This window comes from Salvelinus sp. IW2-2015, linkage group LG14, assembly GCF_002910315.2.
Source record: "Salvelinus sp. IW2-2015 linkage group LG14, ASM291031v2, whole genome shotgun sequence".
Taxonomy (NCBI): Eukaryota; Metazoa; Chordata; class Actinopteri; order Salmoniformes; family Salmonidae; genus Salvelinus; species Salvelinus sp. IW2-2015.
Window position 1 is genome coordinate 24,006,675 of NC_036854.1, and position 25,730 is coordinate 24,032,404.

Genomic DNA, 25,730 nt, shown 5'->3' on the forward strand with positions numbered 1-25,730 from the left:
CAAATGGCACCCTATTCCCTACTACTTTTGACCTCGGCCCATAGGGTTCCGGTCAAAMGTAGTGCACTAAATAGGGTATAGGGTGCCATTTGGGACACGAACGGTGCCTCTGAACCGTTCCCATGCAGGGAGGTTATTATTAAACTGTACCGTCACATCAAGTGCAGGCAGCGAAAGGAAAGAGAGCTGCAGGCAGGCCAGGCGGGCAGTTTTCACCTTGGCGCACAGACTGAGGCTCAGCCGGGGCAGAGAGAGCGAGGATGCACTAGAGGTCACGACCTCCCCGTAGATACAGACCCACTTCCTCCTTCCCTCCCTCCCTCTCTTGGCCTTCTCAATAAATGTACTGCGCAAAGCTATAGTGTAGACTGTACATGCATTATAGCACACCCATAATAAGTATTTCTACAGTTCTCTCAAATGCATGCATGTGCGTAGTGTGGACGCACAGCACACATACACACAGCCGGGGGTGCGATAACTTTTCTGTCACGCAGTGTCAAGCTCATTCGACACTTTTCTTTAAGCTTCTCTCAGAGAGTGCTGCTGCACATTAACAGACCTGATGAGGATCAGTCATTTTGTTTATGCAGCATTCTCCTTCAAACCCGGTCTCAGTGGGTGTCGGGGCTTTAAAAAAACATAGATCTGTTGTTCTGCTTCCCGATCGATATCATAAGAGGTGTTTAAATTGAGCTCAACACTGCTTTCTATGAATTTTAGCAGAACGTAGCTCTTTGCTTTGCCTCTTTTTATCTGCAGCTGCAGGTAGTCTTAGACCTGCAGAGAAAATAACTATACTTTGAGTGTAGGTTTTAGAAACCTAATGGCTTGTTCAGGGGGGGAAAAGCCTAGTCATTTCAGTTGAACCATCAGTAACTACACTTTTGCAGAGAGAATTGACCTTGCTGGAGGTTGGTTGGAACACAGGCCGTAATGTCAGAGTGACTTTGTGCACTGATTGACTCATTTCAAAGCAGCCGTACTATGTTTGAACACGGCGCCAAAGGCAATTAAGAGAAACCGCTGTGCTAGCTGGTGCCTTGACATTGTCAGAGGCAGAGGACATGGGAGGCGGCATTTAAGACAACTGGGTCGTGTTCTGTAATGGAGAAAAGGTATTGAAACAGGGAGATACTTAAGTACCTGTCTAGTGAGAACATAACTTTTGTTGCAAAACGTTTTKCTACGGTGTGCACTACTGAACACAACCTTGGATAGGATCGTTCTGTAATGTCTTGTTTTCTTTGGTGCTAGGACATGTGTTGACTTGGCAYGTTAGCACCAATCGTGTAATACAGTAGTCTCTATTCCACTCTACTCTCAGAATGTTTTTATAGTTCAACTTCATACTGTGAAACGTGTAGATTGACAATGACGAACTCACAGTAAAGTGTCCCTCTGGGCGCTTTGTGTAAGAGACATGGGGCTCTTCCTGGGTGACCTTGTAGGACAGAACATATGCTCGGATGAACACCGTCCGCTCTGCTCCTAATGCTGCTGTAACATAACAGACAGAGTGGAATAGAGACTACTGTATTACACAAAGGTCAAGTTCAGGACAAACTGCATTAGCCTCTGGGTGAAATCCCACTGGTCGGGTCTTGATTATCATTGATGGTGAATGAATATTGACCCTGGCCTCCTGCATAGCTGAATCATAGCCTGGAAGGGGACACATCCCAATAATACCAAGCAGCAGCATCCTTTCCTATGGCCTATTTCCTTGTGCTCGCTGATTTCAACAGACTTGATGGAGTTAGGCTAAGCAGCATGGCATGGATAAAGCAGAAACATTTTCACATGTTGCTTGTAGGCCAGTAGTCCTGTCGAATCAGTGCAGGGTTACAGTAAGTACATTGCAAAGGAAACCATGAATAGTATTGGGATGAAGCCTCGTAGTATCTTTGTGTCTGCAACAGGGGAGTGTGCTGCGTTTGGTGTCAGGCTGGGGGAGGAAGGCAGGACTGTAATTGTGGCACTTCTCTGCTGGAATGGCGACCTTGTCATTGTGGTGCTGGCAACCCCATAGAAAGACGAAGCCCACATTTTAGGACCCGCCCGAGATCAGAGCTAGCTAGTCTATTCCTCTGAGCTCAGTGGCATATTTCTAAACGGCTCCGCTCCTTTAAAGAGTAACGTTATAGTACTAATGACTCATCATACTGAAGGATGGAAATAGCCTTTTTCTATGCCAAGGGTTTGTATCTATATACAATATGGTGTCTACATGTGCATGTTATAAAAGTGGTCGATGGCTGCAATAAGATATGATATGTCCGCTCTTTGCTTAGATGACTACTAGCAGGCATATAGTGGATTATATGTGTTGCATTTGGTGATAGCTTTAGTTGAAACTGTCTTTAAATTATGTTTATTTTCTTTTTATACCACCCTCTTTTGGTGTGACTTGGACCTTTGTATGTTTAGGCTTCTATTTGTTTCTATTGACAATTTTGGTAACAGAGGACCTTTGCACAGCATCTAGAAAATAAGCGAAACGCCACTGTCACCATGGAGAGAGACAGAGCCGTCAAACAAAACTTTCTATTCTAGCTTTGGGAATGACACTGGGAAGATAGCCTATAAGTTGATGTCCTCTTTTTCTGTCCCTCTCTCTCTCTGTCTCCTCTTTGTCCATGGCAGCTCCTGGAACTGTTTGACAGTGAGGACCCCCGGGAGAGGGACTTCCTGAAGACTGTCCTGCATCGGATCTACGGGAAGTTCCTGGGGTTGCGGGCTTTCATCAGGAAGCAGATCAACAACATCTTCTTGCGGTGAGTGAATAGTGAAGCGCCCCTCGTTCACCGGAACAAACAGCAGGGCATCCTTCAAAGACCCACACAGGGATCCTTAAAACTGGGTTCAAACCCCCGTAGCTCAGCTCATAAAAAGTCCATGGCCGTATTTATTAGGGCCTACGGTAGCAAAACGTTTCGCAACGGAATAGAAATGAGCATTTCTCATTGGAACTGTTCAGGTAGTCCCGCCGTGTTTCAGTCCGTTTTCCTCCGCTTGTTGCCTAATGAATACTACCCTTGTGTTTTTCTCCAGTTGGCTCCTTTTACAATGCCACCACTGACCACCACCTTCTTTCAAACTGCAACCACCCGTATGTCTCTGAAAGCCCACACCTGTCAGTTAGTTTCCCCTCTTCTTTCTGTCAATGCCCTGGCTGAGAAGGGGAACTGTGCTGCTGTGAGTGTTTCCTTGGCAGGCTTTCCCAGCCATGCTCTTTCATACAGAAACAGCAGCAGCGGCTTGGGGACAACTGATAGATGGGAAATTATCAAGACTATCTATGTCAGACCCCACAGCACATCTGTTGTCAGTGCAGAGGAAATGTCCTTTGGTCAAAGGGTCAAAAGTCAAATGGGATTCTCATAAAGGATCGTTTCAGACTTTCTCGATGCAGTACTATGATGACAGTATCAGAGTCATGACAGTCATTCTTTTGGATTGCAATGATGATGAGCTTTTCTCAATCCTTCGTGCTCCACTCCTAACCCCAAACATAATGTCTCATCTCAAGTCACGACCACTAGCAAAACTGTACCTCCATTCACATTACTCAAGTATAGTAAAAAATAAAAAATGCAATAATCATGAGACACAGAAGCACAGCAGAGATTCCTGTTGCTGTGGTTACAGAGAAACGCTTTACTCCTTGTTGATTGAGGGAGGGGCCCACTCAACGTTGACCATCTGCCGCCAGGATTAAAAATGCCATCGGAGGGCATTCAAATGCTCCATTAGAGCCTCCATGCCCACTGCACGGTCTGACTGGCAGGGCAGTACCAACTGTTTCCAGACAGCCCAAAATGGGTCACTCAAAAATAAAAATCATTGTTTGGGGGGGGTGAGCTCTGTTTGGGCTGTTGGGTATACTGCTCTGCTTTCCGCAAATGAGGTAAGGGGGGTTAGTTGGGTTAGGAGCGCTACAGTGGCTAAGCACATTTCACAGCTTTTACACGTTGTGATTCGACTCAGTGAGCATCAAAGTCAGCAGAGGGAGCCATTTTAGCCTTCCTAATGCAATGTCGCTCTCTCTCTGCTCCATTGTGTCCAATCAGAACCATACGGTCCTGTAGTCTCTGTGTAGTCATTTGAAGTTTGATGATGGGGTGTGTTTGTGTTGTCTGATTCTGGTAGGTTCATCTACGAGACCGATCACTTCAATGGAGTGGCCGAGCTCCTGGAGATACTGGGGAGGTGAGTCCAGAGGTTTTTGTGGTGTGATTTCAAGCATGCATCGACAGCAATAAACATATAGCAATGTTATCAGGCATCTTTGACTCAAGCTGCATGTTGCACAAAACTGCAGTAGCACAGCAAGCACATGTCCTAGTTCCACCTAATACAATGTCATGAAACCTTGTACACTCATATGCCATAATATCTCCATTTTACCTGATTTACTCATATCGCTACACTAGAGGTTCCCTTGAGTGTTTCTACAGGCTGCTCTGCTGTTAACATCTAAACACCACAGAATTCTGGGAATCTCAGTCGCACTGCTGACCTCTGTCCTTTTCAACTATTTGAGTTATGGTCAGCTGGGGGCACTTCCTGTTAAAAGAAAAATGAAGCTTTGTTATTTTGTTCCACAGTGAAATGTCTCCCTGGTTCTACCTATGAATATTTATCTCTCTCTGCCTCTCAGACCGCCCAGCCGTGTGTGTGTGTGTGTGCGTGTACAGTCTCTCATGCATGCGTGTTTGCCTCTCAAGACGATGATTGGTGTGTTGTATTTGTATATCTGCAGCATCATCAATGGCTTTGCACTGCCGTTGAAGGCGGAACACAAGCAGTTCCTGATGAAGGTGCTCATCCCCATGCACACCGGCAAAGGACTGGCCCTGTTCCACGCACAGGTAACCAAACACCTAATACAAGATCAATAAATAACCCATTTTAAGAATTCGCTTTAACTACTCTCTCTCAGTAGACAATCGCTCTTCTATTTTTAGCACCTATCTAAATCTGAGAAATGTAACTGCCATTATGTGGTTTAAAATGAATTATAGGTAAAATGGTATACAATATTATGATATAGTAATTAGCTTAGCTACCCGTTTGTTCTGTCAGGTCAGTCTTTTTGAACAGTAGATGATGTAGAAGCCTGTGTAATCATAACTCATGAGCTAAAATGAACTGTGCTCTGAAAAAAGCCTTGGATAACAGTGCCATCTAGAGGCCGTATTATACACTTGAAAGCTCTGATAGTGTTGTATGCACTGAGTGTACAAAACATTCCATAACATAGACTGAAAGCTATGATCCCTTATTGATGTCAACTGTTAAATCCACTTCAGTCAGTGTAGATTAAGGGGAGGAGCAGGATTTTTAAGCCTTGAGACGTGTATGTGTGCTATTCAGAGGGTGAATGGGCTTTTGGACAGGGTATGGTAAAAGATACCAGGATCACCGGTTTGAGTGTGTCAAGAACTGCATTGCTGCTGGATTTTATACGCTCAACAGTTTCCGATGTGTATCAAGAATGTTCAACCACCCAAAGGTCATCCAGCAAACTTAACATAACTGTGTGAAACATTGGAGTCAACATGAGCCAGCATCCCTGTGGACCGCTTGACACCTTGTAGAGTCCATACCCTGACGAATTGAGCCTGTTCTGAGGGCAAAGGCGGTGCAACTCAATATTAGAAAGGTGTTCCTAATGTTTTATACACTCGGTGTATAGTACACACCACATTGGAATGTTTCTGTTAACATTAAGTACGTAAGCTCACTTGCCTGTTCTTTGTCCTTTCAGCTGGCCTACTGTGTTGTCCAGTTTCTGGAGAAGGACCCCACCCTTACTGAGCCGGTACTCTAACTAACATTTCTTACATTCTACTATGGAGACACTAGGTTCCCATAAGAAAAAGTAATATATGGCTCTATATATATAAATATATGTTCTGTGTGTTTTGTTGTGTTTTTGTGTGTTGTGTGTTTTTGTGTGTGTGTGTGTGTTGTGTGGTGTGTGTGTGTGTGTGTGTGTGTGTGTGTGTGTGTGTGTGTGTGTGTGTGTGTGTGTGTGTGTGTGTGTGTGTGTGTGTTGGTGGTGTGTGTGTGTGTGTGTACACTACTGTTTAAAAGTTTGGGGCCACTTAAATGTCCTTGTTTTTTAAAGAAAAGCACACTTTTTTTGTCCATTAAAATAACATCAATATGATCAGAAATACAGTGGTAGACATTGTTAATGTTGTAAATGACTATTCTAGCTGGAAACTGATTATTTTTAATGGAATTCTTACATAGGCGTACAGAGGTCCATTATTAGCAACCATCACTCCTGTGTTCCAATGGCACGTTGTGTTAGCTAATCCAAGTTTATCATTTAAAAAAGGCTAATTGATCATTAGAAACCCTTATGACAATTATGTTACACAGCTGAAAACTGTTGTTTTGATTAAAGAAGCAATAAAACTGTACTTCTTTAGACTAGTTGAATATCTGGAGCATCAGCAATTGTGGGTTTGATTACAGGCTCAAAATGGCCAGAAACAAAGAACCTTCTTCTGAATCTCGTCAGTCTATTCTTGTTCTGAGAAATTAAGGTTATTCCATGCGAGAAATTGCCAAGAAACTGAAGATCTCGTACAACGCTGTGTACTAGTCCCTTCACAGAACAGCGCAAACTGGCTCTAACCAGAATAGAAAGAGTGGAATGCCCCGGTGCACACTGAGCAAGAGGACAAGTACATCAGAGTGGCTAGTTTGAGAAACAGACGCCTTACAAGTCCTCAACTGGCAGCTTCATTAAAATAGTACCCACAGAACAACCAGTCTCAACGCCAACAGTGGAGGTAACTCCGGGATGCTGGCCTTTCAAACAGTCCATTTATATTTTCCAACGGGGCTATACATTTGGGTGATTTTTTTTTTTTTTTTTTCTCACCTGAGTAGCCTCATTTCACTGCCAAAAATCTAATTAAACCATCTAGTGTTAAGCGAAATAACAGCACAATGTCAAATACAAGTAGCCTAGTAAAATAATTAGCATCCAATCACGTTAACCGTTACTCTTTTGCGGGAATTCCACTAACTGTCCGTATGTAGCCAAACGTAGCTGCTGCTAATGTTGGTATCTGTACTGATGGCTCAAAAGCCATGACAGGGAGACATAGTGGAGTGGTAACGCGCATGCAAGCAGTTGCTCCTGACGCCACTTGGTTACACTGCAGCATCCACCGAGAAGCTCTTGCTGCCAAGGGAAGGCCTGACAGAAAGACGTTTTGGACACAACAGTGAAAATGCTTAACTTTGTTAAAGCAAGACCCCTGACCTCTCGTGTATTTTCTGCGTTATGTAATGATATGGGCAGCGACCATGTAATGCTTTTACAACATACAGAACAGAAGTGCGCTGGTTATCAAGGGGCAAAGTATTGACCCGTTTTTAAAAATTGAAAGACGAGCTTAAAGTTTTATTTACTGACCATAACTGTCGCTTGTCTGACCGCTTGCATGATGACGAGTTTCTCACATGACTGGTCTATCTGGGTGATGTGTTTTCTTGCTTGAATGATTTGAATCTAGGATTACAGGGACTCTCCGCAACTAAAGAAACGTCCTCTCACTGTTAACTGCGTTTATTTTCAGCAAACTTAACATGTGTAAATATTTATATGAACATAAGATTCAACAACTGAGACATAAACGGAACAAGTTCCACAGACATGTGACTAACAGAAATGGAATAATGTGTCCCTGAACAAAGGGGGGGTCAAAATCAAAAGTAACAGTCGGTATCTGGTGTGGCCACCAGCTACATTAAGTACTGCAGTGAATCTCCTCCTCATGGACTGCACCAGATTTGCCCGTTCTTGCTGTGAGATGTTACCCCACTCTTCCACCAAGGCACCTGCAAGTTCCCGGACATTTCTGGGGGGAATGGCCCATGCCCTCACACTCTGATCTAACAGGTCCCAGATGTGCTCAATGGGATTGAGATCCGGGCTCTTCGCTGACCATGGCAGAACACTGACAGAACGAGCAGTATGGCTGGTGACATTGTCATGCTGGAGGGTCATGTCAGGATGAGCCTGCAAGGAGGGTACCACATGAGAGAGGAGGATGTCTTCCCTGTAACGCACCGTGTTGAGATTGCCTGTTATGACAACAAGCTCAGTCCGATGATGCTGTGACACACCGCCCCAGACCATGACGGACCCTCCACATCCAAATCGATCCCGCTCCAGAGTCGGTGTGACGCTCATTCCTTCGACGATAAATGCGAATCCGACCATAACCCCTGGTGAGACGAAACCGCGACTCGTCAGTGAAGAGCACTTTTTGCCCGTCCTGTCTGGTCCTGCGGCGGTGGGTTTGTGCCCATAGGCAACGTTGTTGCCGGTGATGTCTGGTGAGGACCTGCCTTACAACAGGCTTACAAGCCCTCAGTCAGCCTCTCTCAGCCTATTGCGGACAGTCTGAGCACTGATGGAGGGATTGTGCGTTCCTGGTGTAACTAGGGCAGTTGTTGCCATCCTGTACCTGTCCCGAAGGTGTGATGTTCGAATGTACCGATCCTGTGCAGGTGTTGTTACACGTGGTCTGCCACTGCGAGGACGATCAGCTGTCCGTCCTGTCTCCCTGTAGCGCTGTCTTAGGCGTCTCACAGTACGGACATTGCAATTTATTTCCCTGGCCACGTCTGCAGTCCTCATGCCTCCTTGCAGCATGCCCAAGGCACGTTCACGAGCAGTGACCCTGGGTATCTTTCTTTTGGTATTTTTCCAGAGTCAGTAGAAAGGCCTCTTTAGTATCCTAAGTTTTCATAACTGTGACCTTATTTGCCTACCGTCTGTAAGCTGTTAGTGTCTTAACGACCGTTCCACAGGTGCATGTTCATACATTTTTTATGGTTCATTGAACAAGCATGGGAAACAGTGTTTAAACCCTTTACAATGAAGATCTGTGAAGTTATTTGGATTTTTACGAATTATCTTTGAAAGACAGGGTCCTGAAAAGGGGACGTTTCTTTTTTTGTGAGTTTATAGTCAATGTGCAGGACAAAATTGAGGCTATTAAGAAGTTGGAGCTCTTCTCTGTCCTCAATAACAAGGACACACAGGTCTTTCCATCATTGTATGATTTTTTTGTGTGCAAGGAAACTCAAGCTTACGGACAATGACAAATGTGATATAGCGAAGCACCTGAGTGAGTTGGGTGTGCAATTACCCCGGTTACGTTATCCCTTTCATGCCATGCCTCCAGTCCACTTACCGATATCTGAACAAGAGAGCCTCATCGAAATTGCAACAAGCGGTTCTGTGAAATTTGAATTTAATCAGAAGCCACTGCCAGATTTCTGGATTGGGATGCGCTCAGAGTATCCTGCCTTGGCAAATCGCGCTGTTAAGACACCGATGCCCTTTGCAACCACTTACCTATGTGAGAGTGGATTCTTGGCCCTCACGAGCATGAAAACTAAATACAGGCACAGACTGTGTGTGGAAAATGATTTAAGACAGACTCTCTCCAATACAACCCAACATTGCAGAGTTATGTGCATCCTTTCAAGCACACCCTTCTTGTTAACCTGTGGTGAGTTATTCACAATTTTTTATGAACAAATAAGGTTTTATATGTAAGATGGTTAAATAAAGAGCAAAATTATTGATTCTTTTTATTTTATTATTTCTGCCCTGGTCCTATAAGAGCTCTTTGTCACTTCTCACAAGCCGGGTTGTGACAAAAACTCACACTCCGGAGGTGGCTCCAGCGACCTGTTCGGTGGCTACAAGGAAGAAGCAGCTGYGTCGAGACAGCCCCAAAAGATGGCTCCAGCGACCTGGTCGGTGGCTACAAGGAAGAAGCAGCTGCGTCGAGACAGCCCCAAAAGATGGCCTCCAACCTTTTCGCCCCACCAGAGCCCCAGGGTGTCATCAGGCGAACCAACCCCCCCAGGACCTGAGCCCTAAGACCATGCCTCAGGACTACCTGGGCTGGTGACTTCTTGCTGTTCCCAGTTCACCTGGTCGTGCTGCTGCTCCAGTTTCAACTGTTCTGCCTGCGGTTATGGAACCCTGACCTGTCCACGAGACGTGCTACCTTGTCCCGGACCTGCTGTTTTCGACTTTCTCTCTACCGCACCTGCTGTCTCTAACTCTGAATGATCGGCTACGAAAAGCCAACTGACATTTACTCCTGAGGTGCTGGCCTGTTTCATCCTCTACAACCACTGTGATTATTATTATTTGACCCTGCTAGTCATGTTTGGGGTTTAGGCTGGGTTTCTGTATAGCACTTTGTGACATCGGCTGATGTAAAAAGGGCTTTATAAATACATTTGATTGATTGATGATWGATTWWWAATCWATCCTATAGTGTGTGTGTGGCAGGCTTACAATGATGGCAAAAAACAACATTTGAGCTGACCCTGGCGCTAGAGGGGGTACGCAGCTGGAGGTTGAAGGGGTACGGGACTATAAAAAGTTTGGGAACCACTGGTCTACACCATCTCRATCTAATCTCAAAATGAGATGGCAAGTATCATCTACAGTAGATACAAGAAACAACAAAGTAGTCATAAGGTTGCAMTGAATGCAATTAGAAAATAATGAATCCCTACCTGTGAGTGTTGCTTTTAAATCTATTGTTTTTAAATACATGCCATGTATTCCAGAAAAGTGTTATATTTATTTACATGTCAAAGCAATAAATGCATTGAACAAAMATTTTMATAAATCKGAGTARATTTTGCATATCCATATGATACTTTTTTCTATGGGGGTGTGAGATTTATGTTAGACTATATCATCATATATTTTAAAATGCATGTCACGTTTATAAACTACGTGGCAGTAGAATGGCCCGTACTGAAAAACTCAGGGACTTTCAACGTGGCACCGTCATAGGATGCCACCTTTCCAACAAGTCAGTTTGTCAAATGTCTGCACTGCTAGAGCTGCCCCGGTCAACTGTAAGTGTTATTGTGGAGTGGAAACGTCTAGGAGCAACAACGGTCAGCCGCGAAGTGGTAGGGCACACAAGTTCACAGAACGGGTCCGCCGAGTGCTGAAGCATGTAGCGAGTGTAACTCCTTTGTCCTCGGTTGCAACAATCACTACCGAGTTCCAAACTGCCTCAGGAAGCGACGTTGGCACAAGAACTGTTCGTCGAGAGCTTCATGGAATGAGTTTCCATGGCTTAGCAGCCGTACACAAGCCTAAGATCACCATGCGTAATGCCAAGCGTCGGCTGGAGTGGTGTAAATCTCGAATCCATTGTACTCTGGAGCAGTGGAAACACTTTCTCTGGAGTGATGAATCATGCTTCACCGTCTGAACGAATTGGGGTTTGGTGGATGCAAGGAGATAGCTACCTGCCCCAATGCATAGTACCAACTGTAAAGTTTGGTGGAAGAAGAATAATGCTCTGGGGCTGTTTTTCATGGTTTGGGCTAGGCCACTTAGTTCCAGTGAAGGGAAATATTAACGCTACAGAAATACAAAAAACAAACATTTTAGACAATTCTGTGCTTCCAACTTTGTGGCAACAGTTTGGGTTAGGCCCTTTCCYGTTTCAGCATGACAATGCTCCGTGCACAAAGCGAGATGCATACAGAAATGATTTGATCTGTGTGGAAGAACTTGACTGGTCTGCACAGAGCCCTGACCTCAACCCCATCGAACACCTTTAAGATGAATTGGAACACCAACTGCGAGCCAGGCCTAATCGCCCAACATCAGTACCCGACCTCACCAATGCTATTGTGGCTGAATGGAATTAAGTCCCCGCAGCAATTTTCTAACTTCTAGTGGAAAGCCTTCCCAGAATAATGGGGGCTGTTATAGCAGCAAAGGGTGGACCAACTCCATATTAATGACCATGATTTTGGAATGAAATGTTCGATGAGCAGGTGTCCACATACTGGAGTGTATATGGGTTTTAAATATATGGTCAATGCCATATATTACTTTTCCATATTGGKTTGTGGATGTCAGCTTTCCTGTAAAGCTGTAGGAATGTCCGTGCCAGTTTCCTATCCTCAAACATTTTTATTTTTTTTCAAAATCATGAATAGCTCATATTGTACCAAGGCAAATAGCATGTCAAATACTGCAGTGCTATCGTCCTATGCACATTACCGTTGGTTTGTTGACTAAAGACAGACAGAAAATATTAAAGGCTCTTCCTTGGAACTAAATGTCATCTGTTCAATCCTCAGGTGATTCGGGGGCTGTTGAAGTTTTGGCCCAAAATCTGTAGCCAGAAGGAGGTATGTCTGTCTGGCTGTTTCGGTCTGTTTCTCTGTTATGACTGCCAGATTACACCGCACACTCGAGCAGATACTTGTAAAAAAGTGTATCGGCATCTCTTGAACATCTGTGTCTTGTTGTTTCCCACCTGCTCTAGGTGATGTACCTAGGGGAAATCGAGGAGATCCTGGATGTCATTGAGCCCACCCAGTTCAAGAAGATCCAAGAGCCCCTGTTCAAGCAGATCTCCAGATGTGTGGCCAACCCCCACTTCCAGGTACAGTCTTGACTTCCAACTTACTTTTAGCTCCCGGTGGAAAGGAAGCTGGCAAAGGGCCTCAATAAAAGTGCATCTCCAGCAAACCCATATCATTTTAAAAGGCTATTTGATCATTAGAAAACCCTTTTGCAAGTATGTTAGCATAGCTGAAAACTGTTTTGCTGATTAAAGAAGCAATGAAACTGGTCTTCTTTAGACTAGTTGAGTATCTGGAGCATCAGCATTTGTGGGTTCGATTACAGGCTCAAAATGTCCAGAAACTAAGCACTTTCTTCTGAAACTCGTCAGTCTATTCTTGTTCTGAGAAATTAAGGCTATTCCATGCGAGAAATTGCCAAGAAACTGAAGATCTCATACAACGCTGTGTACTAGTCCCTTCACAGAACAGCGCAAACTAGCTTTAACCAGAATAGAAAGAGTGGGAGGCCTCGGAGCACAACTGAGCAAGAGGACAAGTACATCAGAGTGTGTTGTTTGAGAAACAGACGCCTTACAAGTCCTCAACTGGCAGCTTCATTAAATAGTACCTGCAAAACACCAGGCTCAACGTCAACAGTGAAGAGGCGACTCCAGTTTGCTTCTAGGCAGAGTTCCTCTGTCCAGTGTCTATGTACTTTTGCCCATCTTAATCTTTTATTTTTATTGGCCAGTCTGAGATATGGCTTTTTCTTTGCAACTCTGCCTAGAAGGTCAGCAAACCGCAGTCGCATCTTCACAGTTGACTTTGAGACGGGTGTTTTGCGGGTACTGTTTAATGAAGCTGCCAGTTGAGGACTTGTAAGGCGTCTGTTTCTCAAACTAGACACGGTATTTCTGATCTATTTGATGTTATTTTAATGGATAATATTTTTCAATGTTGCTTTTCTTTCAATAACAAGGACACTTCTAAGTGACCCCAAACTTTTGAATGGTAGTGTACCTACAGTGCATTCGGAAAGTATTCAGACCCCTTGACTTTTTCCACATTTTGTTACGATACAGCCTTGTTCTAAAATTGATTCAATTAGATTTTTTCCTCRTCAATCTACACTAGGGATGCACAATATATCGGTGAACATATCGGAATCGGACGATATTAGCTAAAAATGCCAACATCGGTATCGGCCAATGTCTAGTTTAGGCCGATGTGCAAAACCATTGTCAAACCTGACGTGCATACCTATGTAACGTAGGTACATGACGTCACGTAAAAGCTTTGCGCTACACGTGCAACACAGCATTCCTAACCTTGCCCACAATGTCGAGCAGTCATTTGAAAGACTAAGAAAATTCCAGCGAGACAACTCAAAAGGTAAAACCCATTAAAGCCAAGATAATGGATTTAATTTCACTTGACAATCAACCGTTCTCTGTCGTGGGTGATGTTGGCTTTTGCCAACTGGCCGAACACCGGTACACACTACCAAGTACGCTATTTTTCAGATGTTGCCCTACCGGAGTTTCACAGTAAAGGCGTCACTGCTATTAGCTTCACGTCATACATACTATTAAACACCATTTGGGTCTTTGCGTTTCAAAAAATATACAGTAGCACTGTCAAAGCTGTACAAAAAAAGTCTGCAAACACCGGCCACGAACAATGTGTTTACAATACCGCGTTGGTAATAAAGCATCATTTGTTTGACCGCAACTTCTGGGGTAGCTAGCTTTAGCTTGGTACCTAGCTAGCACAAATACAACCAGCCTGATAACAATGACCAGTAGAAACTGGAGTTATTTTCATCATTCTTAGCAATGATATAGGAATCCTTGTGAGTAAGTATTAGCTAGGTTGCCACTTGTGGTTCGCCTATTGAAATTGAACTTCAGTTCATGAAAATAAATAGCGAGCCAGCTACATAACCCTGTTTCCCATGCTAACGTTATAAGCAGCCAACTAGCTTCATCTGGCTAGTGAGGCTCGACCGGACCGGTCGTGTGTTGTGAAGCTAGCCACAATAAAGTTTAGGCACAATAGTGGAATTTGCGGTTTGCCTTCAAAATTAAAGCATGTCATTTGACATTGATGCTAAATAATAAAAATAGTATAATTATGCCATACTTKTAGGTAGAAGGCTCACTGTAGGTGCGCGAGACAACTTTACCAGCATCATAGCATACGTATCGATGAATCGTTGTGACATATGAGTGATAGTGTAATCAATGTGTAATAGCTACGTAAAAAATGTACGAATGTGTTAAATTATTATGTGACGTGCAGTCATATTCAGGACCTGATTGGTCAACAAGCTTATTTGACAGTTCAAATAGTGTTATTTGACACGCAAAGACCCAAACGGTGTTCCATAGCAAAGACCCAAACGGCATTCCATAGAAATCCTGGTTGAGAATGAAACTACTGAACAAATGAGCAACTAAACAGCACAGCAAGTAAGTGAAAGAAATAGGTTTTGATTATGTTTTACTGGTAATGGGAACATGCGTAAATGCCAACAAAATAACTTTTTGGTGTGTGTGTAACCTTTATTTAACTAGGCAAGTCAGTCAAGGACAAATTCTTATTTACAATGATGGCCTACCCCGGCCAAACCCGGACGAAGCTGGGCCAATTTTGCACCGCCCTATGGGACTCCCAATCACGGCCGGATGTGATACAGCCTGGATTCGAACCAGGGACTGTAGTGACGCCTCTTGCACAGAGATGCAGTGCCTTCGACCGCCGCGTCCATGTGTGTGTGTGTTAAATCCCCCAAAAATCTGATTTATATATATTTTTTTAAATGATCACATTTACATAAGTATTCAGACCCTTTACTCGGTTCTTTATGGGGTATTGTGTGTAGATTGATGAGGAAAATGTTTTATTTTATACATTTTAGAGTAATGCTGTAATGTACAAAATGTGGAAAAAGTCAAGGGGTCTGAATACTTTCCGAATGTATGTATCATATTCCGGACTCTGGTCCGGAAGCTAATTTCCTGCAATTCTATTCATTTTACCATAGGGTTTTGTACTGTGTATTTAAATACTGTATTCTCGACATAGCTCAATCTAATATTTCTACTACATTGTATTTTAGTTACTGTTTATACATGCCACATTTATTTATATACTGGATTCTTGACATACAGTAGCTCAGTAATATATCTACTGCTATACATATTATTCTTAGTATATCTTGTGTAAATTAATCCGGTGTACACTGTGGCCAGTTTATTAGGTACACCCATCTAGTACCAGGTTGGACCCCCCTTGGCTTCCAGAACAACCTGAATTCTTTTGGGCATGGACATGTTGCTCAATTGGTATCAAGGGACCTAACATCTGCCAGGAAAACACTCCCTACACCACCGCCACCATCCTGTACCGTTGACACCAGGCAGGATGYCACGAAATCCTGACTGCCATCAGCATGATGCAACTGGGATTTGTCAGACCAGGCAATGTTTTTCCACTCATCAATTGTCCAGTGTTGGTTATCGCATGCCCACCGGAGCCACTTCTTCTGTTTAGCTGATAGGAGTGGAACCTGGTGTGGTTATCTGTTGCAATAGCCAATCCGTGACAATGACCGACGAGTTGCGCGTTTCGAGATGCCATTCTGCATACCGCTGTTGTACTGTGCCGTTATTTGCCTGTTTGTGGCCCGCCTGTTAGCTTGTACGATTCTTGCCATTCTCCTTCGACCTCTCATCAACGAGCTGTTTTCGCCCACAGGACTGCTGCTAACTGGATGTTTTTAGTTTGTCGCACCATTTTCTGTAAACCCTAGACACTGTCGTGCGGGGAAAGCCCAGGAGGTCGGCCGTTTCTGAGATAATGGAACCGGCACGCCTGGCACCGATGATCATTCTTTTGCCCGTTCTAACAATAAAACGGAACAGTAAGTCATTGCCTCGATACCTGTCTGCCTGCTTTATATAGCAAGCCACGGCCACGTGACTCACGGTCTGTAGGAGCGAACCATTTTCAGTGAACGGGGTGGCGTACCTAATAAACTGACCACTGATCATATATACGTATAGATTGCATTTGGATTACTGTTAATTATTTATTTATTTTGTTGTGTACTTGTTTGACATGTTAGGAGCTAGTAACAAAAGYAGCTTTCACATTTACAAGTATTYAGACCCTTTACTCAGTACTTCGTTGAAGCAGCTTTGGCAGCAGATACAGCCTCATGTCTTCTTGGGTATGACGCTACAAGCTTGGCATACCTGTATTTGGGGAGTTTTAACCATTCTTCTCTGCAGATCCTCCCAAGCTCTGTCAGGTTGGATGGGGAGCGTTGCTATTTTGAGGTCTCTCCAGAGATGTTCGATTGGGTTCATGTCCGGGCTCTGACTGGGCCACTCAAGGACATTCAGAGACTTGTCCCAAAGCCACTCCTGCATTGTCTTGGCTGTGTGCATAGGGTCGTTGTTCTGTTGGAAGGTGAACCTTCGCCCCCAGTGTGAGGTCCTGAGCGCTCTGGAGCACGTTTTCAACAAGGATCTCTGTACTTTGCGGCGTTCATCTTTGCCTCAATCCTGACTAGTCTCCCAGTTCCTGCCACTGAAAAACACCCCCACAGCATGATGCTGCCACCACCATGCTTCATCATAGGTGCCAGGTTTATTCCAGACGTGACGCTTGGCCTTCAGGCCAAGCTGTTCAATCTTGGTTTCATCAGAGCAGATAATCTTGTTTCTCATGGTCTGAGAGTCCTTGAGGTACCTTTTGGCAAACTCCAAGCGGGCTGTCATGTGCCTTTTACTAAGGAGTGTCTTCCATCTGGCCACTCTACCATAAAAGCCTGAGTGCTGCAGAGATGGTTGTCCTTCTGGAAAATTCTCCCATCTCCACAGAGGAACTCTTGAGCTCTGTCAGAGTGACCATCGGGTTCTTGGTCACCTCCCTGACCAAGGCCCTTCTCCCCCGATTGCTCAGTTTGGCTGGGCGGCCAGCTCTAGGAAGAGTCTTGGTGGTGTCAAACATCTTCCATTTAAGAATGATGGAGGCCACTGTGTTCTTGGGGACCTTCAATGCTTCAGAAGTGTTTTGGTTCCCTTCCCCAGATCTGTCCCTCTACACAATCCTCTCTCAGAGCTCTATGAATAATTCCTTCGACCTCAAGGCTTGGTTTTTGCCCTGACATGCACTGTCAACTGTGGGACCTTATATAGACAGGTAGGTGCCTTTCCAAATCATGTCCAGTCAATTGAATATACCACAGGTGGACCCCAATCAAGTTGTAGAAACATCTCAAGGATGATCAATGGAAACAGGATACACCTGAGTTTAATTTCGAGTCTCATAGCAAAGGGTCTGAATACTTTAGACATATTTGCATATTCCATTATAGCCAATGGTAAGTGATGACTCAACAACATGTGACAACYAATTTTCGTTGTAATGAAACAAAATATTTATAAAACGATTTTGGGAATAAACTACCAGCACAGAAAGAGTGAAAGTAAGGCCACATGTAAAAATGGGTGAACTTAATGTTACTGTCATTTGTTAGACTGCCAGCCCAGCTCATTTCCTCTTGATCCACCCTACAGGTAGCAGAGCGAGCCCTCTACTTCTGGAACAACGAGTATATCCTGAGCCTAATTGAGGAGAACATCGACAAGATTCTTCCTATCATGTTTGGTAGCCTGTACAGAATCTCCAAAGAACACTGGAACCCGTACGTACTCCACTCTCAGGTTCTCAACCCATTGCCCTCAGGGTAAAGCAGTAACAAGTAACAACGCAATGCTTAATACTGAACTCTTAACTATGGTTGGCGTAGAGGTTGGGGTTTTAAGTTTTCTGCGATATCCCTCTAACTGTGTGTATGACAAATGGTATTGCTTTATTGGGGCTTAATACAAGTTTGTGTTTTTCTAGTTATCCTAGCATTGCTACTGTAAGATTGAGTGAGAGCCAGTGAACATCTCCGGATGTGTTTAATTCTGGCTCATCTCCGGATGTGTTTAATTCTGATGCCATTATCCCCTGTATTTTTCCAGGACGATTGTAGCTCTGGTCTACAATGTGCTGAAGACCCTGATGGAGATGAACAGCACGCTATTTGATGAGCTGACAGCCTCCTACAAATCAGACAGACAGCGGTGAGTGAGCTCTTCCAGTTCATATATTCATTTTAGTTCTTCAGTCTAAACAAACAGTGTGAGCAAACTAGAACAATAAATAGTAAGGGATAGAGTTGGGAAACAACTCTGGCTTGTTTGCTTTGTACAACACATAATACATTGGATTACATTACCTCTGTTAATTACCCATTTTCGAGGACAGTCAGTCCTTCAGTCCCCCTCTGTACCTAAGGTCTGAAATTGGTGTGTGTGTGTGTGTGTCCAGGGAGAAGAAGAAGGAGCTGGAGAGGGAGGAGCTGTGGAAAAAGCTAGATGAGTTGAAGCTGAGTGATGTGGCAGCACTGGTGCAGAACAACAGCCACGGGCTCCAGAACGCTGCCCAAAACAACAACAACAACAACAATCACCACGACAACCAGGAGAAAAGCACCGCTATCTGCGCGGACCATGAAGACCCCGTTGTCGCCATGGATACCACGGAGGGTGTTGAGATTGTCACAAGTGCCAAATGACACAGGACTCCATTTTGTATTCCGTAACGGTTTCGAGGCCGTCTCAGAACTGTCAGGGAGGGGCTTGGGGGTGACTGGGAGGAGGGGGTCTGAGAAAATAGCAACAAAAAAAAGATACACCTCATCAGTATGTTCAATCTATATACAGTAAAACTATTTCAAATGCCAGCAATTGTCCTTTGGCAGAAAACGTATATTTCAATTTAAGAATATTTTGGGATGTTAGTGTGGCCACAGTATATTGGTAAACCTTTTTGTCTGATCAAAGAATTTATCCTTTCACATTTACTTTCTTAACTGAGAAAAGATTTTTGTGATATTCAATGTATAAAAAATATGAGGGGGGGGGAATAATGACTTGAAAATTAACGTTTCTGATTGTGCTGCACTTAGAGGAGCTAAATGGCTATTTTAAGATTTGTCTTTTGTATGTGCTTTCATCACTGCTCCCAACACGGTTGCAAACTTAAGGGAAGAGGGGTTCAGGGGGCGAGCTTTAGGGGGTGGGTGGGAGACGATGGAGACAGGAGTGTGTTCATAGTCCCTACATAGGAGACCTGAGTGAATGTCACTATCATGAGGTCTCGTGTTTTCGGGTGTTTAATATTCTTATCTGAATACATGATGCTTAACGTCATAGCTGTTATTATAACACATTCAAAACCTGCAGCCATAAAACCTATTTACAGTAAGTATTTGAAATGAGCTTAGTTTAGAGAAACAAATGATGAAATGGTCACAGATTTAAGTACGTATAACATATTTTTCCAGTCTAAATAGAGAATCGATTAATAATTAAAAAAGCTGATGTAGAAAAAATAAATGAGCCATATATTTTTTTTCCAGAGTATTGTTAAAGACAGAGATGTTGATTTTTTAAACCAGGTGGTGGCAAATTGTCTGGTTTCTGCAGATTAAACATGGCTGGATGCAGTGTGTGCGTGTATGGGGGAGTTTGCTTTAACGTGAGTGTCTGTTCTCTATTGTAGGTCCAGTCTTTTCTGATGCCTTTCTGTCAGAGTGTATGTACCATTCCAATCTCTGTGATATACAACTGTGTGGGGAACCTGTTTTGTAATGACAGACCTTATCTAGGTTTTGAACACCATCAAAATAAAGTCTACCTTATGTTTCTACTCAAAAAAAACATGGGTATGTCTCTTTCTTTTGTCTTGAGTAGCAGCAACATTTTAAGTCACTAGGTGGCCCCAGAGTTTCAAATKAATCTTGTGTGTCGTGGAATTGTAGAATGCTAATTTTAAAAACCCTTATTTATCAAAAGTGAATTATAGTTTCTAAAAGAATTCAAAGCCAGCACAGGTTTCAGATTTTGTTGTCTTAAAGTTTCCTTTTAAAATATTAATTTAGGATTTTTCCCCACTGATTTTCTACACAACCTCCACGTTTAAAATGAAAACATTTTTAGATAATGTCAAATTTATTAGGCCATACACATTTTATTAAATGTTTAACGGATTTTATTTTTGGAACAGTGAGGCGAGCAAGCAAAGTTTTTACAATGAATGTGGACAAGTCTTAAAATATCATAGCATCCTTAGTTCAACACCTAACGGCTTAATCAATCGATTTTAGCCTCTTGTGGAGGCTAGAAGAAGCATAGTTCAGACTTAATCCGAGTGGAAGTTGTGTATCTACTGGAAACTTGAATATTTTTCAAATGTATTTTTGTTGAGAAAAGTAAAAAGGGGCATTTAATTAAATTTGTACAGCCTTACAAATAGTAAACCGGAATGTCTTGATTGCAACAGTGTCCTCAGAGGTTGGGATGTAATCTGAAATCTTTTTTTGAGAAGATTTAAAACGGGCAATCCGCAGTAATCCCCGTCACTTTTTCTGTAAAAACTGAAGAAAAGGGCTGGAGAAATGTAACCACTGAAATGCATAGACAGAGCTATGGATGCAAGGACTGACCATGTCAAAATTATTGTTTTAACCCTGTTTCGAGGCTATACAATGTTTGTTTACTTTTAATTTGTTTACAAACATTGSCGTAAAACAAGTTTATAATTTGGGCTCTGATGGGGTACGGCAGTTGAATTAAGATCATGAGGACTTTATAAGAATCAATGGGTACATACCATTATTTAACAACTACAGATCGCCCCTTTAAATATTACACCCCAAAATGTGGACTATAAAGTGTAAAAGGGGGAAAGGAGAAATATTTGAATAYGTTGGAAAAGTGTCTTCATATCAAGATAATTTGATAAAGTGACAATCTACAGTATGTACTGCAGGCTGTGTACCTGAATAGTGAGACGCTCACACGAAATAGCCTATCTGTATAGGCTAGCTACTCGGGTACAGAGTATTTATAGCATGCCCATTGATCACAGCGAGAATAAAGACTCCTGTATAGAGCAGTCCACACATCAGAGAAAAAACTTCAGAGCCTGACCAAAGAATCCCATAATAATCATCTTCAGAGACAGCGGCTGTGAGAAGAGAATACACATGATAATTGAGCAAGCAAAGGTCACGTTATGCTAATTAGGAAGTATGAGGAGACTGACACGAACATGTGATCCAATGCCACACATATTTTGCTTTTGCTGGCTATTAAATGTTGAGGTTAGAGTCAGTCTTCAAGTTTCGTGAGGTGATTTACCCTTTCCTGAAATGTTATCAAAAATGATCCTTCGGAACTCATCTGTATACACAGTTGTGGGTGGGATCGGCACTGTCTCTATTTTCTCCTCCAAACTCGTGCCCGTTGCTGACATACATTACCGTCCAAAAGTTTGGGGTCACTTAGAAATGTCCTTGTTTTCCATGAAAACATACATGAAATGAGTTGCAAAATGAATAGGAAATATAGTCAAGAYGTTGAAAAGGTTATAAATAATGATTTTTAATTGAAATAAAAATGGTGTCCTTCAAACTTTGCTTTCGTCAAAGATTCCTCCATTTGCAGCAATTACAGCCTTGCAGATCTTGCATTCTAGTTGTCAATTTGTTGAGGTAATCTGAAGAGATTTCACCCCATCCTTCCTGAAGCACCTCCAACAAATTGGATTGGCTTGATGGGCACTTCTTAAGTACCATACGGTCAAGCTGCTCCCACAACAGCTATATAAGGTTGAGATCCGGTGACTGTGCTGGCCACTCCATTATAGACAGAATACCAGCTGACTGCTTCTKCCCTAAATAGTTATTGCATAGTTTGGAGCTGTGCTTTGGGTCATTGTCCTGTTGCAGGAAAGAATTGACTCCAATTAAACGCCCTCCACAGGGTATGGCATGGCGTTGCAAAATGGAGTGATAGCCTTCCTTCTTCAAGATCCCTTTTACTCTGTACAAATTTACCACTTTACCACCACCAAAGCACCCCCAGACCATCACATTGCCTCCACCATGCTTGAAAGATGGTGTCAAGCACTCCTCCAGTATATTTTCATTTTTTCTGCGTCTCACGAATGTTCTTCTTTGTAAGAAATCCCGCTATGCCCTCCGACGAACCATCAAACAGGCAAAGCGTCAATACAGGACAAAGATTGAATCGTACTACACCGGCTCTGATGCTCATCGGATGTGGCAGGGCTTGCAAACAATTACAGACTACAAAGGGAAGCACAGCCGCAAGCTGCCCAGTGACACGAGCCTACCAGATGAGCTAAATTACTTATACGCTCGCTTCGAGGCAAGTAACACTAAAGCATGCATGAGAACATCAGCTGTTCCGGATGACTGTGTGATCACGCTCTCTGTAGCCGATGTAAGACCTTTAAACAGGTCAACATTCACAAGGCCGCAGGGCCAGACGGATTACCAGTACGTGTACTCTGAGCATAAGCTGACCAACTGGCAAGTGTCTTCCCTGACATGTTCAACCTCTCCCTGTCTGAGTCTTTAATACATGTTTCAAGCAAACCACCGTAGTCCCTGTGCCCAGGAGCACTAAGGTAACTTGCCTAAATGACTACCGACCCGTAGCACTCAACGTCTGTAGCCATGAAGTGCTTTGAAAGGCTGGTCATGGCTCACATCAACACCGTTACCCCAGAAACCCTAGACCCACTCCAATTTGCATACCACCCCAACAGATCCACAGACGATGCCATCTCTATTGCACTCTACACTGCCCTTTCACATCTGGACAAAAGGAACACCTATGTAAGAAACACCTATGTGAGAATGCTATTCATTGACTACAGTTCAGCGTTCAACACCATAGTGCCCTCAAAGCTCATCACTAAGCTAAGGACCCTGGGACTAAACACCTCCCTCTGCAACTGGATCCTAGACTTCCTGACAGGCCGCCACCAGGTGGTAAGGGTAGGTTTCAACACATCTGCCACGCTGATCCTCAACACGGGGGCCCCTCAGGGGTGCGTGCCTAGTCCCCTCCTGTACTCCCTGTTTACTCATGACTGCATGGCCAGGAACGACTCCAACACCATCATTAAGTTTGCCAATGACGCAACAGTGGTAGGCCTGATCACCGACAACGATGAGACTATTAGCCTATAGGGAGGTCAGAGACCTGGCCCAGGACAACAACCTCTCCCTCAACGTGATCAAGACATAGGAGATTATTGTGGACTCCAGGAAAAGGAGGACTGACCACGCCCCCATTCTCATCGACGGGCTGTAGTGCAGGTTGAGAGCTTCAAGTTCCTTAGTGTCCACATCACCAACAAACTAACATGGTCCAAGCACACCAAGACAGTCGTGAAGAGGGCACAACAAAACCTATTCCCCCTCAGGAGACTGAAAACATTTGGCATGGGTCCTCAGATCCTCAAAAGGTTTTAAAGCTGCACCATCGAGTGCATCCTGACTGGTTGCATCACTGCCTGGAATGGCAACTGCTCGGCCTCCGACCGCAATGCACTACAGAGGGTAGTGCGTACGGCCCAGTACATCACTGGGGCCAAGCTTCCTGCCATCCAGGACCTCTATACCAGGCGGTGTCAGAGGATGGCCCTAAAAATTGTCAGACTCCAGCCACCCTAGTCATAGACTGTTCTCTCTGCTACCACACGGCAAGCGGTACCGGAGTACCAAGTCTAGGTCCAAGAGGCTTCTAAACAGCTTCTACCCCCAAGCCATAAAACTCCTGAACATCTAATCAAGTGGTTACTCAGACTATTTCCATTAAAAACTAGCTAAATCTATTGACAAAGTCGTTAAGTTGGCAACACTGAATGGGAAATTAAATAATGGTATCAATCTGTGGCATGATTTGTTGAATCAATTCATCTGACATAACAAAAAGTATGTTCCATTGCATGAGCCACATCAGTTAGCATAATTTCTATGAACGTTCTACATTACCATGGAAATGGAAACACTTGAGCTAACCTGTCAAACTGCCAGAGTCAAGCCTTTTGCACACCTGTTGCTTCAAACTGTATGTGTTCCGACAGAAGTCCATTCATTTCATTGGGAGGCAATCCACACCGCTGCGACTTATCTGCAATGTGTGTGCAGTGTGTGCAGTGTGTCGAATGCATTGCATTTCCTCAATTTGTGTGTTACATTGCCATGCAGTACCAGTAGTAAACCACCGAAGAATTTGCTAATTTGTAGTGTTATTATTTTGGTTGTGATGCAGCGCATGAATTGTGAAGACTAAGTCAAGTGTACCCTAYGGCAAATAACCTGTGTGCACACGGCGTTAGAATCTCCATGCCCAACGCAACTAAGTGGTGCATCACAGTATTTTTACATAACTCATATATCACTGCCAGTRTAAAGCAGCTTTGATCAAGCCAGACATGAAAACTCTGACACGCTCGTGATTGTCTACGTGCTGCACTTTTGTATTATCCAATGGAAGCATTGGCATTATCGTTTTTTCCCATAAGACATGGAAAGGCTGTTTGTTGGCACGTAGTGTGCATAACAATAACCTTTACATGGTTTCTCTCAAATGTGCTATTGGCATGTTTGTTTGATATGATGCTGTCATGTTTGTAGAGAAATTGCTTCAGTGAACTTCAGAAATCTTGATGGCTTGTCAAGGAAAGATGTGATTGGTGATAATACATTTCTTTGTATTCCTAAACACTTCCATATTAGGGATATTMGACTCAAGTCATCCACATCCTCTTTGGTGATCATGGTTCAGATCTGAATCTACCTTCTGAATTCATCTGCCTAATGATGATGACACTGCAGCTTGGTCCCCATGGGACATCTTAGCAAAGGTCGAGTGAGAGGGTAGAATCGTAATAGCTATTTGGATGTAAAAAATCGGCATAACCCCAGTGGAAAATAGTCATGTAACCTCCTGGCTTTGTATCTACTGCGATAGGATATTTTCCATCATATCACACTCCAATTCACACAAACACATCCAGACCTGAAAGGTTGTGTGCATGTGTGCCTTTTCATGCGTGTGACCCCCCTCTTTCCTGAGATATTGTTGGGGCTGGTTGTCACGGCGGTGCCTTCTCGTTAGCCTGGAATTAGGGGCGAGCACTTTGGTGGGACGCCCAGCGATCTCATTACTACAGGAAGCCTGTCCGAGCATAAAGATGGAGGGATGATGGGAGAGGACTGTGGGTCCAACAGGCCAAGGTCAAGCAGAACCCTGTTTCCTTTTTTGTCCAGCGGGCCTCCATTGTTCTAAACCCTCATTAGCGCTAGCTGAAAAAGCCAGTCAGTAGGACCCTGTGCCCCTCCTGTGTACTGTAGAGCCCCACTATTCTACTCTCACAAGTCCCACCACTGTTCC

General features: G+C 43.7%; 1 protein-coding gene across 1 annotated transcript in view; it reads left to right on the top strand.

Moving 5' to 3' along the window:
• Positions 1 to 20,187, top strand: part of LOC111972729 (serine/threonine-protein phosphatase 2A 56 kDa regulatory subunit alpha isoform) — a 140,927-nt gene extending 120,740 nt beyond the window's left edge. The window contains exons 5-13 of the mRNA XM_023999787.2: positions 2,647 to 2,777; positions 4,153 to 4,212; positions 4,766 to 4,874; positions 5,774 to 5,827; positions 12,181 to 12,231; positions 12,369 to 12,488; positions 17,979 to 18,106; positions 18,432 to 18,533; positions 18,781 to 20,187. Of these exons, the coding sequence (XP_023855555.1) occupies positions 2,647 to 2,777; positions 4,153 to 4,212; positions 4,766 to 4,874; positions 5,774 to 5,827; positions 12,181 to 12,231; positions 12,369 to 12,488; positions 17,979 to 18,106; positions 18,432 to 18,533; positions 18,781 to 19,027 (1,002 nt within the window). The 3' untranslated portion in view covers positions 19,028 to 20,187. The remainder of the gene's footprint in view (positions 1 to 2,646; positions 2,778 to 4,152; positions 4,213 to 4,765; positions 4,875 to 5,773; positions 5,828 to 12,180; positions 12,232 to 12,368; positions 12,489 to 17,978; positions 18,107 to 18,431; positions 18,534 to 18,780) is intronic.
• The last annotated feature ends 5,543 nt before the right edge of the window (positions 20,188 to 25,730 follow it).